Source organism: Heloderma suspectum, chromosome 4 (genome assembly GCF_057233095.1).
Source record: "Heloderma suspectum isolate Gila_16-S chromosome 4, 16-S_ref, whole genome shotgun sequence".
In the NCBI taxonomy this organism is placed as follows: domain Eukaryota; kingdom Metazoa; phylum Chordata; class Lepidosauria; order Squamata; family Helodermatidae; genus Heloderma; species Heloderma suspectum.
Genome location: NC_139461.1, coordinates 101,797,574 through 101,812,765, shown reverse-complemented (window position 1 = coordinate 101,812,765; position 15,192 = coordinate 101,797,574). Strand labels below are relative to the sequence as shown.

Below are 15,192 nucleotides of genomic sequence, written 5' to 3'. Positions count from 1 at the left end.
CCCTAAAATATAGTATAACTGTGTTCTAAACCAACACTGTAGCAAAAACTGAAATACTTACTGAGAGCAATATTGAGTTCACACTACGATCGCTTTAGACCACAGTCCTCAAACCACTTTCATTGAAATGATTAATCCGGATTGAAAGCGGCTGTTGCAAAATGAATGCAGAAGGACTGATGACAGTCAGCCCCATCTACTTCTTTCTGTAATTGTGGCACAGCCAGAAGGACACCCTTACACAAAGTCCTGTAGCTAATCTTATGCTCTCCTGCTACACAGGACTAGACTTTTTTGTTTATTGCAGAATACAATCACAGAGTTGGAAGGGACCTTAGAGATCATATCGTACACCCCCTGCTGAATGCAGGCTATGACATGTAGGAGGTAACTGCTGCATCCCTGACACAAATAGCCATCTAGCCTCTGCTTAAATATCTCCAGCAAAGCAGAACCCACCCTCTCCTGTGGCAGTCTATTCCACTGTTGAACAGCCCTCACTGTTAGGTTTTTCCTAATGTTTAGTCAAAATCTGCTTCCCTGTAACTTTCAACCATTGGTTCTAGTCCTCTGGAACAACAGAGAACAGCTCTGTTCCATCTTTTGCATGCCAGACTTCCAGATAGTTCATCATTAGGGAAACATACCTTGTCTAGATCATACAGCACCCCCTGTAATGAATAAAAATAAAATATTAATAGTACATAAAACATTATTCTAAGGAAGGAAATACCAGGCTACAACAAACAGTGCTTTAGTGCAAATGAGCCAAAATAAATAAAATATAATAAAGAATTTCCTATAGGAGAGACACAGATGAAATTATTCAGAGCAACTAAGTAGTCCCATCAGCCTGGGCAGAACATAAATCAATTTCTAAGCTGTCCAGAGAACCTTTTATTACATGGCAGCATATAAACGTTATATATAAACAAATAAAATTACTTCTTAATTTTGTTTTGACCACCCATCTTATAGAAGACTATGTTAGTGTAACACTTATTATTAGAGATCTACCAGACCAATTTCGCTCATTTTTTTTCAACTGAAGCTTGAGCAGTGTAAAAGTGCAAAAAATTTTGCAAGTTCAAAAAAGTTCAAAGCTCAAGCTCTAATAGCCAAACAGTATGTTTCTGAGCCCTGGCCAGGGGCCTGACATGATCAGGAACTACAGCTCCCACATAACTCCACGCTACGCAAGCGCACAGGGAACAGTATGTTTCACCCTCAGACTACTAAAGCTTCAGTGTGCAACTGCTTTTTTAAAATCCTTTTATTTTCTCTTAGATATTTAGTAGTGTTGGACTAGGTAGCGTTTTAACAAGTCAGGGCACAATCCACAGGATTGTGCCCCCAGTGCTCAGAAGCCCCCAGACTTGGAGACTTCTGAGATTCCTATGCCCTGACTAGCAAGGGTGCCTTGGAGAGGGAGGAAAGGAGGCTGGAGGATAAATAGTATCCTGGCCTCTTCATTCTCCTCCCTTCCCTGCCCACCAGAATGCTTCCATTCCTCCTCTCCAAGGTTGATTTTCCTACCTCAAAGAGTCAGCGGGTGCATTTCTCTCCACACCACCTGCAAGGGAGCAGGGGGAAAGATCTCCGACTCCCCCTTCCGAGGTCAGAGCACTGTCCTCAATCCCGCAATGGATTTTCTAAGCCATCCTATGGTTCCTGGGAAGCTTGCCCAGGGACCACAAGATTGCTCTCTGAATTCTTCTTTCATGTGCTCCAGGTTTTCCCTCACATTGAAAAAATGATGGCGGAGGGCTTATGTAAAGACTTTCTCCCCATGATAGGTAACTTTTGTAGCAGGTGCTGACATGGGCCTGATCTAGATCATGGAGGGAAAACATTTGAAATAATTCAGTATGTTTCAGGTTAGTTCATGACTACATGCCCAATAAAATTAGATTTTCTGTAGAATTAATTGAGGGACAGCCACACAAGTCTCTACACAAGGCAATTACTAGTAGAGACAGGGAGACACTGATGGTGTGGATCCACCTTGAATGACCAAGTGGATGGCAACACTGAGCACTACCAGTACAAACGGCTGGTGAAGTTGGATCTCTAGAACGGGTCTGGCACTTCTGTGTGTCAGGACCTAATTCAATTTTGCATTCAAGTTGGTACAGTCCTCAGGCTGCAACTAACACCTCATATTTTAGTGGAGAGGTATTTGTTTAAAAAACATCCCCTTGTGAAAATTGCCATCACATCAAAACATTACTATACCAGAGAGAAGTTTTTATCTAATCAGTAAGCTTCTGACATGGGAGCACTTTCAAACAAATTACTTCCAATCTGAAATTTTAGGTGGCGTGGTCCCCAGGGCGGGATTGTACCACTTCTGTTATGGAGGTCTAAACTAGTCCTTAGTTTTCACATCCAGCATCCTGACACCACAATCCTGTTTTCCTACTTAGGAAGCAACTCCCTACTGTTTGATTCCAATGACAAGACATACCAGACGTGAGTTTCTTTTCATGTCCTTTAACTGAGCAGTCAACTTATCCAGCTCTGTTTGATGCACTTCCAGATATTCACTGTAAAAATAAGCCAAAAAGTCAGCTGTTATTATGTTTCAATATTTAAGTGCTGATTTCTGAGAAAAGAACATCTGTTTTGCAAGGTGCCACAAATCGTTTACGCAAGTAAAGTATTCATAATTAACAGTGCCATCCTATACTTATCTACTCAGAAATAAGCCCTATGAGTTCAATAGGACTTGCTCTCAGGTAAGTGTGTACAGGACTGCATTCCAACAGAGTATGAGCACTGTAGCACTCTTGCACATTTCACATTAATTTAAATGGAGCTTGCAAAGAAGAAACTCCTGGTGAATTGTGCCTTCCAGTCTTTCCTTTTCAAAAATCAGCTAGTAAAAAGGTCATCTACTTTCCCTGATCACAACATGCTTGCCAGATAAAAAGGTCTTTACAGTTCTCTACAGTCAACTAAGAATAACCCTTACAAGAGCACACTCTTTTGTCACCTGGTCAGATCAAGGCCAAACCACCTAAAATAAGTTGAGCAACAGTCAATAAATCTGATCATAGCAAAGTATTCAAAAACTATTAAAAGCAATCATGACTCCTGGCCGCTAAGTAAGAGTCTGTCCATAGGATTATTTAGGCTGGGGGTAGGCCACCAGACACCATTCTTGGCACCCTACCCCTTCCAATTTTATTTTTTTTAAGGTTACTTGTCCTTTGTGATTAGCCACACCTCCCATGGCAGCCATTTTGTGGTAGTGCCCAGGACAGTTTCTCAAGTTGCCGAATGTACCCACAGACCCATGAAAAGGTTGGAGACACCTGATTTAGGCATATGGCAGCTGCCTCATCCAAGTTGGCTATATAGATGCGCTACCATGGGCAGTAGACTTTTGTCATGCTACTACAAAGCATACTAAATGCGGGATAGTGGTGGTATGCAAAATGTTAAACTTAGCCCTCAGTTGCACACACCAATGTACAGAATCTTCTTGGCATGGGCTGAAATAGGTACAAGTCACTCAAGCTACACATTTCCACAAGGATATGAAAAGCCACCGCCACCCCCACCCCCACCAAGCAGGCTTGGATTGAAAATATGCAGCTGACCAAACACCTCGTGTGAATCAACCCTAAGCAGTTTGAGAAGCAGTAACATCTTACTGATTGGGAGCTAGTAAACCTATCTTTGACCTAAGAAGTTACATCTACTTCAGGGGAATCAATTTTTCTTTGTAGACCAGTAATTGCAGTTTTCATGCTGCTCCAGAGTTATAGAAGTTCTTACTCCAGTCCATTCTTTAAGGCCTTGTAAACCTCTTCCATTCTTTCAGGCTGAGGCTCCTTAGCAGTGCTGTTGCTCTTGTGTCCCAGATTGTGCATTTTCTTCACTTTTGCCTGGGGTTTCTTGAGTGCAGAGGAATTTTCAATAAAGGAGTTGCACCTACAAAGTGAGCATTAAAAGGGTGCAGGGTGAGGAAGAAAAGCAATAAATAATGACTACATTGCTATCTCAAAGGAGCATCGCTTAAGGAGCTTACCCTAACTTAATCTTTCCTGGCTAAAAGCAACCTGCTTATAGCAATCTGCCAGAGGGCTAAATGTTTGTGGGTTAAAAGGTCTGAGCCAACATGATACTCGGCTATCAGCATCAGATATCCTACTTGCTGAGACTACTTCCAGTGCCTTTATAATTCAATTTCTTTGATTTATTTAGATCTGTTGCCTGTCCCATTGCAAAAGCTCAGTGCAGGTAAATATGCAATATATGTAATAGATTTAAAACATCCTATATGTATACAATGAATCTAAAAATGAGAAGAAAAAGAAGGAAAAGGGAAGAAACTGATGAATTGCTAGTTATTTGTCTGTTGCTTATAATGGTAATTCAGTGGTACTTACTAGTTATTGCACTGTGGATCTTGCTAGTTGTGATTTATATTGAAGCTGAATGTAAATTATTATCAACAAAGGCACAACCAAAATGAGCTAAGCAGCTTCCTGTCCATTTGAATTGGATTTATGCTTTAAACCCAAATCAACCTGCAACCGGCCTTAACCCTGGCCACAAGCTAGCCTAAATTGGAGGGGAGGGGGATGTCTTTTTTTTCTGGCAACATTACTGAATAAAACTAATGTGTTAGCCTTACCCTGAGTTTCATTCATATGAAGACATTATTGTATGTCCTATCAGTTGCAGATGAATTGCAGAGCTAGAGAGATGGGTCTTTTCTCAAGAGGTAAGACAATAAGAACACAGATGGACCTTCAAAAATGTGCTGTAGACTGAGCCAGCTCAGTTTAACTGGGCCCTGATCAAAGCGCCTTCTGGTGGGCCCGTCCTCCACTGGTAGGTCTTGGCAGTCATCAGTGCTTCTGTGGCTACCCAGCATTTTAAGTTCCCACAGTGCTCCTGGCTGTAGTGTTACTCTGGAGCATTATGGGAAATTAAAACGGTAGCTAAACCCAGCTGTCTAGTACTGAGCAGACCACACCAAAAGCTTAATCGGAGGCTCAGGGCAGGCATTCGCAGTGGGCTCTGCCAGGGAGCTGGGGCCTCCGCAAGTGCCCAAGGATGCTAGGTGCTGATGCTGGCTCTGGACGGCAAAGAAATGGGCTATAGTCTGACCCAGACTCCTTGCCCTGACCTCGACTCCCACTGCTAACTGTTAAAAATACTTTTGAAATCTCATATTCTGGCCCAAAGAAGGCCTGTGCTCACTAGCACAGCCTTGAGAAATAAGGCTGTAAATGGCATATCAGGACCTACTGCCTGATTAGCAATAAAAAGAATGCATAAAATATGGAACTCCTTGCCAAGGGAGGCTAGGCTGGCTCCCTCTCTGCTGCATATCTGCCAGCAGGCAAAGATGTTTTTATTCAAGCTGGCCTTCGGTGTGAAAGCTGATCTGTTGGGTTGGGTGCTGTTTTTATTCTGTTGTTGTTGTTGTTGTTGTGTTTTTCAATTGTGTTTTAATCTATCTGTTCTGTTAGTGTTTGTATTTTAAAATTTTGTATTTTAAAGTTTGTGCTTTAAAAATTTGGTTCCTATGATTGTTTTCTGCCCCAACTTCCATTTTCTTGGTGGAAAGGCAGGATACAAATCAAATGAATAAGTACATAGGATATGAAATAAATCAGACTGCTTGACTCAGGCCACAGCATAGGGAGTGGGGCAAGGCAGGAGATGGTTCCCTTTCCATTTACAACACCAACTCTCTCTCTCTCACACACACACACACACACACACACACACAGAAACCCAAACTGTGGAGCTGATGAAGACGCTTGCTGGACTCAAAGGAAAGAACAGGTCAAGGAGATAACCTTTGATAAAGCTAGGGCTATTTCCTTCCCTTCCATTTGTTCAAACTGAAGTTTTGCCCATGGATAGATTGTCAGATCTATCACAGAGGCATCCTTTGCTGTAGATAACAGTAGGACAAAAACAACAGCTACCCAGGGCCAAGGTGTGTGTGTGTGTGTTACAGTTTACAGCTTGGCTCTGGAGATTGTACTTGCCTGGATCTCCTTTCTTGAAGGCCGCTGAAGCCAGCAAAGGATTGACTTCTAATAATCCCATTAGGGCCTCCTGGGGAGAATGAATTCGATCCTACTGACATGATTTCTGGGAACCTGGGAGATATTCCTGTAAGATAACAGTAAGAAGGTTAGCTGCACTGGCAAGTTACAGGCAGGTTTAAGACACTGCCTGCCAAACTCTTGTTCTGAACAATAAAAGGTAAAATGAATGATATGAGTCATGATATCTTTAAAGATTTTCAAGTCTCTGAATATTAGTATTAAAGTTTCTTTAGTTCATTAGAACTCATTTTTAGGAGAATAAGAGGTATGTTTGCAGTAGGGATGTAAGAAACCTATCCCTTTATTTATGTGGATTTTTTTAGCTTTGCCTTCCCATGTTCTCAGGCATTCATGGAAAATCTGCATAGTGTCTCCGGTATCTTTGCTTTTCCAAGCAACTTGAGTGCATGCATACACGTTTCTTGTTGTCCCCCCCCCCCAGCACCCCAAAATGAATTAAGCAAACTGATGTGCATGATAATGGTGGGCCAGCACATCCATGTTGCCTAGTTCTGCTATTGGTAGATGGGAATGCCCGCATCCAAATGTATCCACTGAAAGTAATGAAGTGCATTTGCATCTGCATTTGGCAGTGCATTCCAATGCACATTCTGATGTACAAGCAACCTGTTTTTATATTTCTTTGCCTAGCTTCTGCAAAAGTTTGTACAAAGGTTTTCTGTCTCCATTTATTAATTCCCCCATCCCCCCACCCCCCATGACAGAATCATACATAAGAAAGGTTTGGGATAACTCCCCACACTAGCAGACAATATAATATCTGCATCACAGAAATCAAACCTGGCAGATTACATCACCATTCGTACTCTACATAAATATTTTTACCATCCATTCAGGGGAGAGAGAATTACAGCAAATAAGGATAGTGTGGGTGTATGTAAAATAATCTGAGGACTGGAAAGGTGGTGTATTCTCCATGAGCTAATTAAGGAACCATATGTAAGTAAGCAAACTGATAGGAACTCTTTTCTTCAGTAATTAGGAAAGCAGAAATCCATCATCTTTTAAAGTAAGAAGCTCAGGATTATAGAACTCATTCAAATTTGTGACTTACAGGACAATTCTATGCATGCCTATTCAGAAGTAAATTCCACTGAGATCAATGGAGCTTACTCCTAAATATGTGTACAGAAATGCAGCCCTTGTAATATATAATACATTTTAAGCTTTTGGGGTTACTGAGAAAAATAAAATCTTGATAATATTATGATGATGTACCGCCTAAGTGCTTAGATAATTTTTTTTTTTAAGCATTAAGAAAATGTTGTATTCGATGATTTTAAAATCACTTGTGTGTTGAGGTACCCGACCCATAATAGGTGAAACTTTATAATCTTTGGAACAAAATCAGATGGACAACTCTTTCCATGCCTTAGTAAAAAGTAGATGCACAAAATCTAACTAGTAAACTCAGACCAGAGGGTTTGATGGACAAAATCAACACATTCTTAATCCTGGACACAGGGCATTCTAACATTGCCTACATTAACTGTTCATAGACAGAGAACTTGCTATCCATTATTATGGTTTGTTGTTAGTAGCTGGAGCCTTTCACACGGGTACTATAGATATAACCAGAGTTGTGTGTATGCTGCATTGCCACAGGAATTAAGAAAAAGCACAGAACATGATAGTGAGTATAGAATTCACCTTCCTTAGAAACAAACAATTTTCTAGTTTTGTGGCTACAAATGTATGCATGAATGTGTGAAAGAATGTATCTGCTTGCTGGAATCTCAAAAGCCAGGGAGGTGGCTGAGTAAGATTTTCAGCAGTCTGGGGTGCAGCAAAACCTCATGATTAGCAAACAAAAATAAATAAATTATGCAAAAATGCTCAATGCGCATAATTTATACCTGTCAAATAATCCATCTTTTTTTAGTACAGGATTTGCATTGCCTTGGGTATAACTAATAATAAACACTGGGAATCTATATGGTGATTGTATTGTTTATACAGCTAAAAGGCTTATGGCACAAGATTAATTTAGGGTGGGCAACTTGGGGCAGTATCCAACGGAGACTGCCCATGAGTGGCCAGCCCCGTCGATTCCCTTCTGCACGCAGCGTCCACTGCTTGCGGAACAGAGATTTAGCACTTCTGGGGCCAACCTGAAATGAGCGGAAACAGTCATTTCTGGAATGGGTCAGGCTGGTGGAGCTCGCGTAACAGTGTTTCCACTCATTTCAGGGCTTGCCACCAGAAGCACTAAATCTCTGTTCTGCAAGCAGTGGATGGAAGGGAATCAATGGGTCTGGTTGCTCAAGGAATGGAAGTGGTGGTGGGCTGCACTGGTGGATGGACAGCATTGGATTCTGCCCTTAATAAGGATATGGAATCTATCTGTTCTTCTGTCTGTAATTCCAATGCATTTTAATGTGTATTTCAAGCTATTTAGGTTGCCCTCCTAAGCATGCTTACTAGAACATCCAATGAAACTCAAAAAGACTTCTGAGAAAGCAAGTTTGGGATCAGGCTGCAAAAGCTTCTACTACTGGGGTTGCTCTGAATCTCCCATGCAACTTCAGAAAGCATTATGCCAGAAGAGGCAGGATAGCTCACAAATATATTTCCAGCTCTAGGACTGCTGTCCCTAATCTAGATTTTTCTGGGCAACCAATCCAAGGTAGCATCACTATTATTTTGTGTTCCGAATTACAAACCTATTTATCATATTTACCTTCAACCCACAATCCAGATTTTGCAATGTGGTTATGGCTTTGAAATACAACAAGATTGTGGCAATGTTTTTAATACCTGCTATGACTGAGGTATTTCCTCAAACTATTCAGCTGTATAGGTTATACATCTGAGTACCCTAATGAATGAATGAATGAATGGTAGTATGTGGCTTGAATGTTCAGCTGGGCACATTTAGACTTGGCTCCACAGCCAGCTCAGCTATAGAAACCTTGCAATGGTCAGAGGCTCTCAATCTGGGATCTTTATCAGTAAATGGGGATTACAGTTGGGTGAGCTGATGCAGGGGAGTGAATGGTTAAGAGCAGGAACTGTATACTGGAAAGTCCCCAGCTCAACTCATCCATGAACTGACCATATTTCTTTCTTGAACCTGGTGATGTCCCACCAGCATAGGGTTACCATGCCAGTGTAGCATCTCATTCAATTAATGCAGAGGAATTTAGTTGTGTTTCTCTATTCCAGCTCAATGGTCTTAAATTGGGCTTAGGATTACACGATTAAGCAGCACATTTAAATTAAAGTCTGTTTGTATTTACTTACATTAGAGCAAAAAAAAGAAAAGAAAAAATAGGTGTAGGACACTTTCATAAAACAGTAAATTGCCCAATGAGTTTTGATGGAAACGTTCCACAGGAGCACAAGAATTACATTTCTTATTCTAGTAAGCCAAGGCACCATCTCCCCTTTAGAACAATAATTCAACAAATTGAATTTTTATGCCCCTAAGGATGCTTTCCATTGAGATGTGCTGAGTAAATTACTATTTTATTTAAATACCCCACAATTTTCAGTACCATTTTTAAAGCTTGCCTCTTTTCTTTCTCTTTTCTTTTTTGCTCTTTTGTATTTAATGTCTTTCTTTCTTTCTTTCTTTCTTTGTCATTTATTTACATCCACACAAAAGCCAGGTGCTGAGCTTCTTCAGCTCCCACTGCTAGTCCAGTGCTTAAAATCAGGATCAAGCTAATCTTTCTGGGCACTGTAGAAAGCCAAACCATTTATCTGCCCTGGGACTAAAAGCATTCAGATTTCTCTCAGAGCTAGCTACTTAGAAATGAAATGGTAACTCTGTTATCATAATGTGTATTGACTTTAGGCTGTAGATATGTTCTACTTTTGCAATCAATTTTTAAGCATTTGTGATTCAGACTTTTATTAGCCTTGTATTCCAAATAGGTTTTGAACATTAAGCAGCAGGGGAATATGGGACCACACACCAATAATTGCTGAGCCTTTGCCTGGCTTATATGAGAAACTTAGGCTGAAACTAGAGAAAGTTGTGAAGGAAAGAGCTCAGTAACACTGGCAGGCATATGGGTTCAATGGCAAAAACATTCTACAGCTAGAGATGTCAGAGAATTCCGCCACGGATCTCAGTGAGGCCGAATGCCAGTGCATTCAGCCCCCTGAAATCTGTGGCGGAACAAAGCCCCCCTGCCCCCCCGCCCCACGAAATGGGCCCGGAACGGAGCACCTACCTGCTGCCATCCACGCCATTTGCATCTCTGCAGAAGCCGTGATAGGCTACATAAGTATTTACATAGCCTATCACGGCAAACCTAAGGGAATGCAGATGGTGGCGGCTATGGCAGCCGCCATTTGCGTTCCCTTTTTTTCTTTTGCCGTGGTAGCCTACATAAATATTTACATAGGCTATTATGGCAAAAAAAAAAGGGGGGGGGAACGCAAATGGCATAGCGGCCACCATTTGCGTTCCCTTTTTTTTTTTGGCTGTAATAGGCTATGTAAATATTTACATAACCTATCACGGCAAAAAAAAAGGGAACGCAAATGGCGGCCATCGTAGCCGCCACCATTTGCATTCACTGTTTTGTTTTTTGTTTTGCCATGATAGGCTACGTAAATATTTACGTAGCCTATCACAGCGAAATACAGGGCAAACAAAGAAGTCAAAGAAGCTATGGCAGCCGCCATTTGCGTCCCTGTGCAAGGTGCCCAGCGGCCGGATGTCTGGCTGCGGGCGGCCCCAGCCGGCGGCTCTGTGGAATCTCTGCAGAGCGGAGCAGGCCGGAGAGAATTGTGGGGGGAGGGACGGAGCGCCTCCCCACCCCACAAATGTCACCCTTTGAAAAGGTAAGTGACTTTCGTACATCGCTATCTACAGCACATCAAACAGCAGAAGGATAGCAAGGACCAGTGTTAGTCATGATGAGTTCATTTGCATATGATGAGCTGCTTCACAGCCAAAAGCCTCTTCCTGTCAAAATAAAATAACACACTGCCAACATAATATATTCCATCAGGTCCTTATTAATGCACATAAGGTGTAAAAAGCTCCCTGTTATTGTGGAATGCATATGTGTGGTAATCTGAAGCAAGATGTTGGCAAGATAAATTGTTCTTCCATCAAATGTGAAACAGATCTCTCTCTTGTGATGTTTAGGAGAAGAAGGTAACTTAAATTCTGGGTGACCAGACTGGTTAAAGAAGTCACCCCCATACAGATGCGGCATTCCATTCAAATTAATAAGACTTCTTTGTTTGTAGAAGAACTGCTATTACTCTTTCAAGGAGTCCCAGAATTCACCTGGACACAATTTGAAAATAACTGGTCAAGAAGTTAGCACCATGTAGGGTGCTGCTGCTGCCGTGTTCACCATCATAAACTGCTAAGACAAACAACCAACTATATCACCTCAACTCTGCCCAGTGGGGGCGGGGATGGCATTAACAGTTATGTAACTTCGGGGTTCGCAAATGTCTAATCCCTTACAAAAGTTAAGGACTGTGTAAACCCTCTTCCTGTATCGTTAGGAACACAGGAAACTGTTTTATACTATCAGACCATTGGCCATTTAGCTCTGTGTTGGCTACACCCATATTTTTCAGCCAGGGCTCTGTGGAACCGTTGGATTCTGTGAATATCCCGTAGGTTGACAACATCCCACCTCAAGCACATCACCTTTTATTAGTACAACATTTGCTTTGAATTCTGTAATTCTTAAATAAATAACTTGTTATAATTTTTTCTTTGTTTTTACTTTTAGGGTAGGGCAGGAAGAAAAGCTTGGGGTTCCACAGGATATCATGACACGTTACAGGAGTTTCTCAAACCCCTCCCCCCCAGTTAAAAGTCTATTTATTTATTTATTACATTTATATCCCGCCTTTTTTCCTCCTTAAGGAACCCAAGGCGGCTTACACAACGATCCTCCTCCTCCATTTTATCCTCACAACAACAACCCTGTGAGGTGGGTTGGGCTGAGAGTCTGTGACTGGCCCAAAGTCACCCAGTGGGCTTCCATGGCCGAGTGGGGACTAGAACCCGGATCTCCCAGCTCCCAGTCCAGCACTCTCACCACTACACCACACTGGCTCTCTAAACTAAACGAATCTAAACTGTCTGGCTGTAGCTCTCCAGAATTTCAGACAGGAGTCTTTCCCAGCTCTACATGGAGATATCAGAGGCTGAATATGGGACCGTTGCAAGCAAAGCATGTACTCTACACCACTGAGCTATGCAGGGCCGGCCTTCCCATAAGGCAAAGTGAATCCCCGACTCAGGCGGTAGAGTGGGAGGAGCAGCAAATTGCGCACTTCCCCCCACCTTTGTCAGGAGAGCCTGCCACTGCCTCATTCCAATGTTACACTACAGCAGGTGCTCTGGAGAGCCCTGCTGGCTGTTCTCCTGCCATGGCGTTTGCCCTTCCTTCCTCAGAGCTAGGCATTGTGGGAGCATTGTCCCAGGAGATTTTACAGTCAGGGCCAGAAATATCGGAACAAGGATAACTGTTTTGGCAGTTGGCCTCTGTACACCACCACATTGAAGTTGAAAGGAAACACGCCCAGATGGGAGTGAAGTCAGGACTTTCAGCTGTAATTCAAGGGGTGTGACAAAAGTGGGGCACTAACCATTCAGGAAGTACAGCCAGTGGCATACACACACACCCATCGTTGGTGGCTCATAAGTAATGGAACAAATGGCTGACAAGCAGCTGCATGGCCAGGTGTGGCCTGTTTCCTGGGTACCCCATGACCAATCAAGCAGATCAAAGGCCTGGAGGTGGTTCTGAGTGTGACATTTGCATTTGGTAGCTGTTCACTGGAACCTCCAACATTTGGTAGCAGAGCCAAGAACCTTCACCTGAACTGATAAAAAAAAAGTTCAGACCCATAACTCTCCGTACCATGCAAGACTGTTATGACTGTTTACCAGGGTGAGCTTCTAACAACTTCAACACGTGCATACCCTGCAGTGTGGCAATGCACAAAGGCCTTTAGAAAGCAACTCATCCAGAAACAAGGCATGATGTAATAAAAGAGCATTTACAAGAGAAAACCAGATGGATTATCAACACTGCATATTTTAAATCACTGCCATTTACACACTGGATTTCCTATTCAGACTAATTCTAGATGACTATCAGAAGACATCACATGTTAATATATTTCTTGCTTAAGCTAGGATAACATTCCTGCACTGCAGTAACATATAGGAAAACAAAGGATGTCATAGAATATGTAGGCACACAGGCATAATTAAGAGCATTTCTAGCACACACCAAGTTATGTTTGGAACATCCTAATCCCTGCTGAAATAACAAGTTTGATAATCACTGATATGGGTAGGAAAAAGAACAGATCCCAGAAGATTGCAAAAGATGCTAAACTGCTTAAAGATGAATTGTAGATTTTAACATCAGGAAGAAAGGCTGAATAATGAAGGAATGTGATATACAATACTATAAACATTTCAAATTTAAGATGCAGTCACTATTCAAGGAAAGACATTTATTAATTACACTTATATCCCACCTTTCCACTAAAATAACGCTCAAGGTGGCTATCGACAAGATACAGGAAAAAATGACAATTCTAATTAAACCTTAAGTCTCAACAATTAAAAACATATCCAATAAAAACACATTCAATAAAACACAAATAAAAGCACAGCAATAAGAAACAACAGCATCTACTGGATTAAAACCCCAGTTCAGCAGCAAATGAACTTAGATGCCAAAAGCCTGACTGAATAAAAATGTCTTTGCCTGCTGGCAGAAGTACAACAGAGATAGAGCTAGCCTGGCTTCCCTTGGCACTGCCAGAGAGTTCCAAAGCCTGGGAGCAAACACCAAGAAGGCCCTTTCTCCTGTTGTCATCACGTGTGCCTTGATAGTGATGGGATTAAGAGGAGAGCCTCTCCTGAGGATCTTAAAACCTGGGCAGGTTCATATGGGAGAATGTGGTCTTTCAAATAGCCTGGTCCCAAGGTTTCATATAATGACTTCCTACAAAATAAATCCTGAAATAATCACTGTCCTGATTCATTTAAGTATCATTTATGATGTATATGAAACAAACACACAAAACCTAATTGTAAAGGGATAGCTTTCATTTGAACTAGCTATAATGGGTAGAAATCTGCAGGCTTTTGAGTTACACAGAACTCTTCATTAGGCAGAATGGAAAGGTTGTGAATTATGAGCTACATGGACAGAAAGATCAGTCATGATTTTTTTTGTCAGTCACATCTGACAAATAATGGCCTAATGTCTTTTTCAGTTCAAATTCACCAGAAAGACATTGCATATTACAGAATGGCTCAAGAACCCATGAACTCTGCTCCACACATTGGCTTTTGTATTCGGAAAGGTAGTATGTTTTAACTGAGGGGCATGATGCTATAAGAGAGGTAGTTAACTATGTTCATTCAAGAAGTTGTTACATGGTCCAGTCCTGAAGTTATCCATACTTAGCTCTCATTTTTATTGCAAAGTTTAAAACAGAAATTGACATATGCTTGTTTTTCACAGTGACAGATGGACAGAATGTGAATTTAACCTTTACTTACTTGAAGCAAATATATTTGTAGTATAGGGCAGAATTCAGAAATCCCTGTGTGTGCTTGCAGATGCTTCTTCATACACAGGAGCTTTCCTAATTTCTATTGTTTTCATTGTTTGTTTGTAACACTTCTTGCCCGGTATTCCAGCTTGATTTGCTGACCTCAAGGCATGGGGAGGTTCATTCATTAATTTAATAGATTTTTACCCTGCTTTTCTATTTAAAATTTTAAATTCAAACTGGCTTACAAGACATCTAAAGACATCTTAAACGATGGCATCAATTACTAAAAGCATGAATTGTTGTTCAGTTGTTCAGTCGTGTCCGATTCTTCATGACCTCATGGACCATAGCACGCCAGGCCTTCCTGTCCTGCCCCCTCTCCCAGAGTGTGCTCAAGTCCATATTCATTGCATCAGTGATGCTATCTAGCCATCTCATCCTCTGCTGTCCCCTTCTCCTTTTGCCTTCAATCTTTCCCAGCATCAGGGTCTTTTCCAGAGAGTTTTCTCTTCGGATTAGGTGGCCAAAATATTTGAGCTTCAGTTTCAGTATCTGTCCTTCCAATGAGCACTCAGGGTTG

The 15,192-nt window shown here is 41.6% G+C and overlaps 1 protein-coding gene across 3 annotated transcripts in view; it reads right to left on the bottom strand.

The window, feature by feature from the left end:
- RIPOR2 (RHO family interacting cell polarization regulator 2) overlaps positions 1-15,192 on the bottom strand; it is a 119,769-nt gene that overhangs the window by 53,941 nt on the left and 50,636 nt on the right. For all 3 annotated transcript variants that reach the window (XM_084850098.1, XM_084850096.1, XM_084850097.1), the window contains exons 2-5: positions 6,018-6,144; positions 3,784-3,939; positions 2,468-2,546; positions 648-671 (exon numbers count right to left, since the gene is read on the bottom strand). In XM_084850098.1, coding sequence (XP_084706224.1) covers positions 648-671; positions 2,468-2,546; positions 3,784-3,939; positions 6,018-6,144 — 386 coding nt within the window. The remainder of the gene's footprint in view (positions 1-647; positions 672-2,467; positions 2,547-3,783; positions 3,940-6,017; positions 6,145-15,192) is intronic.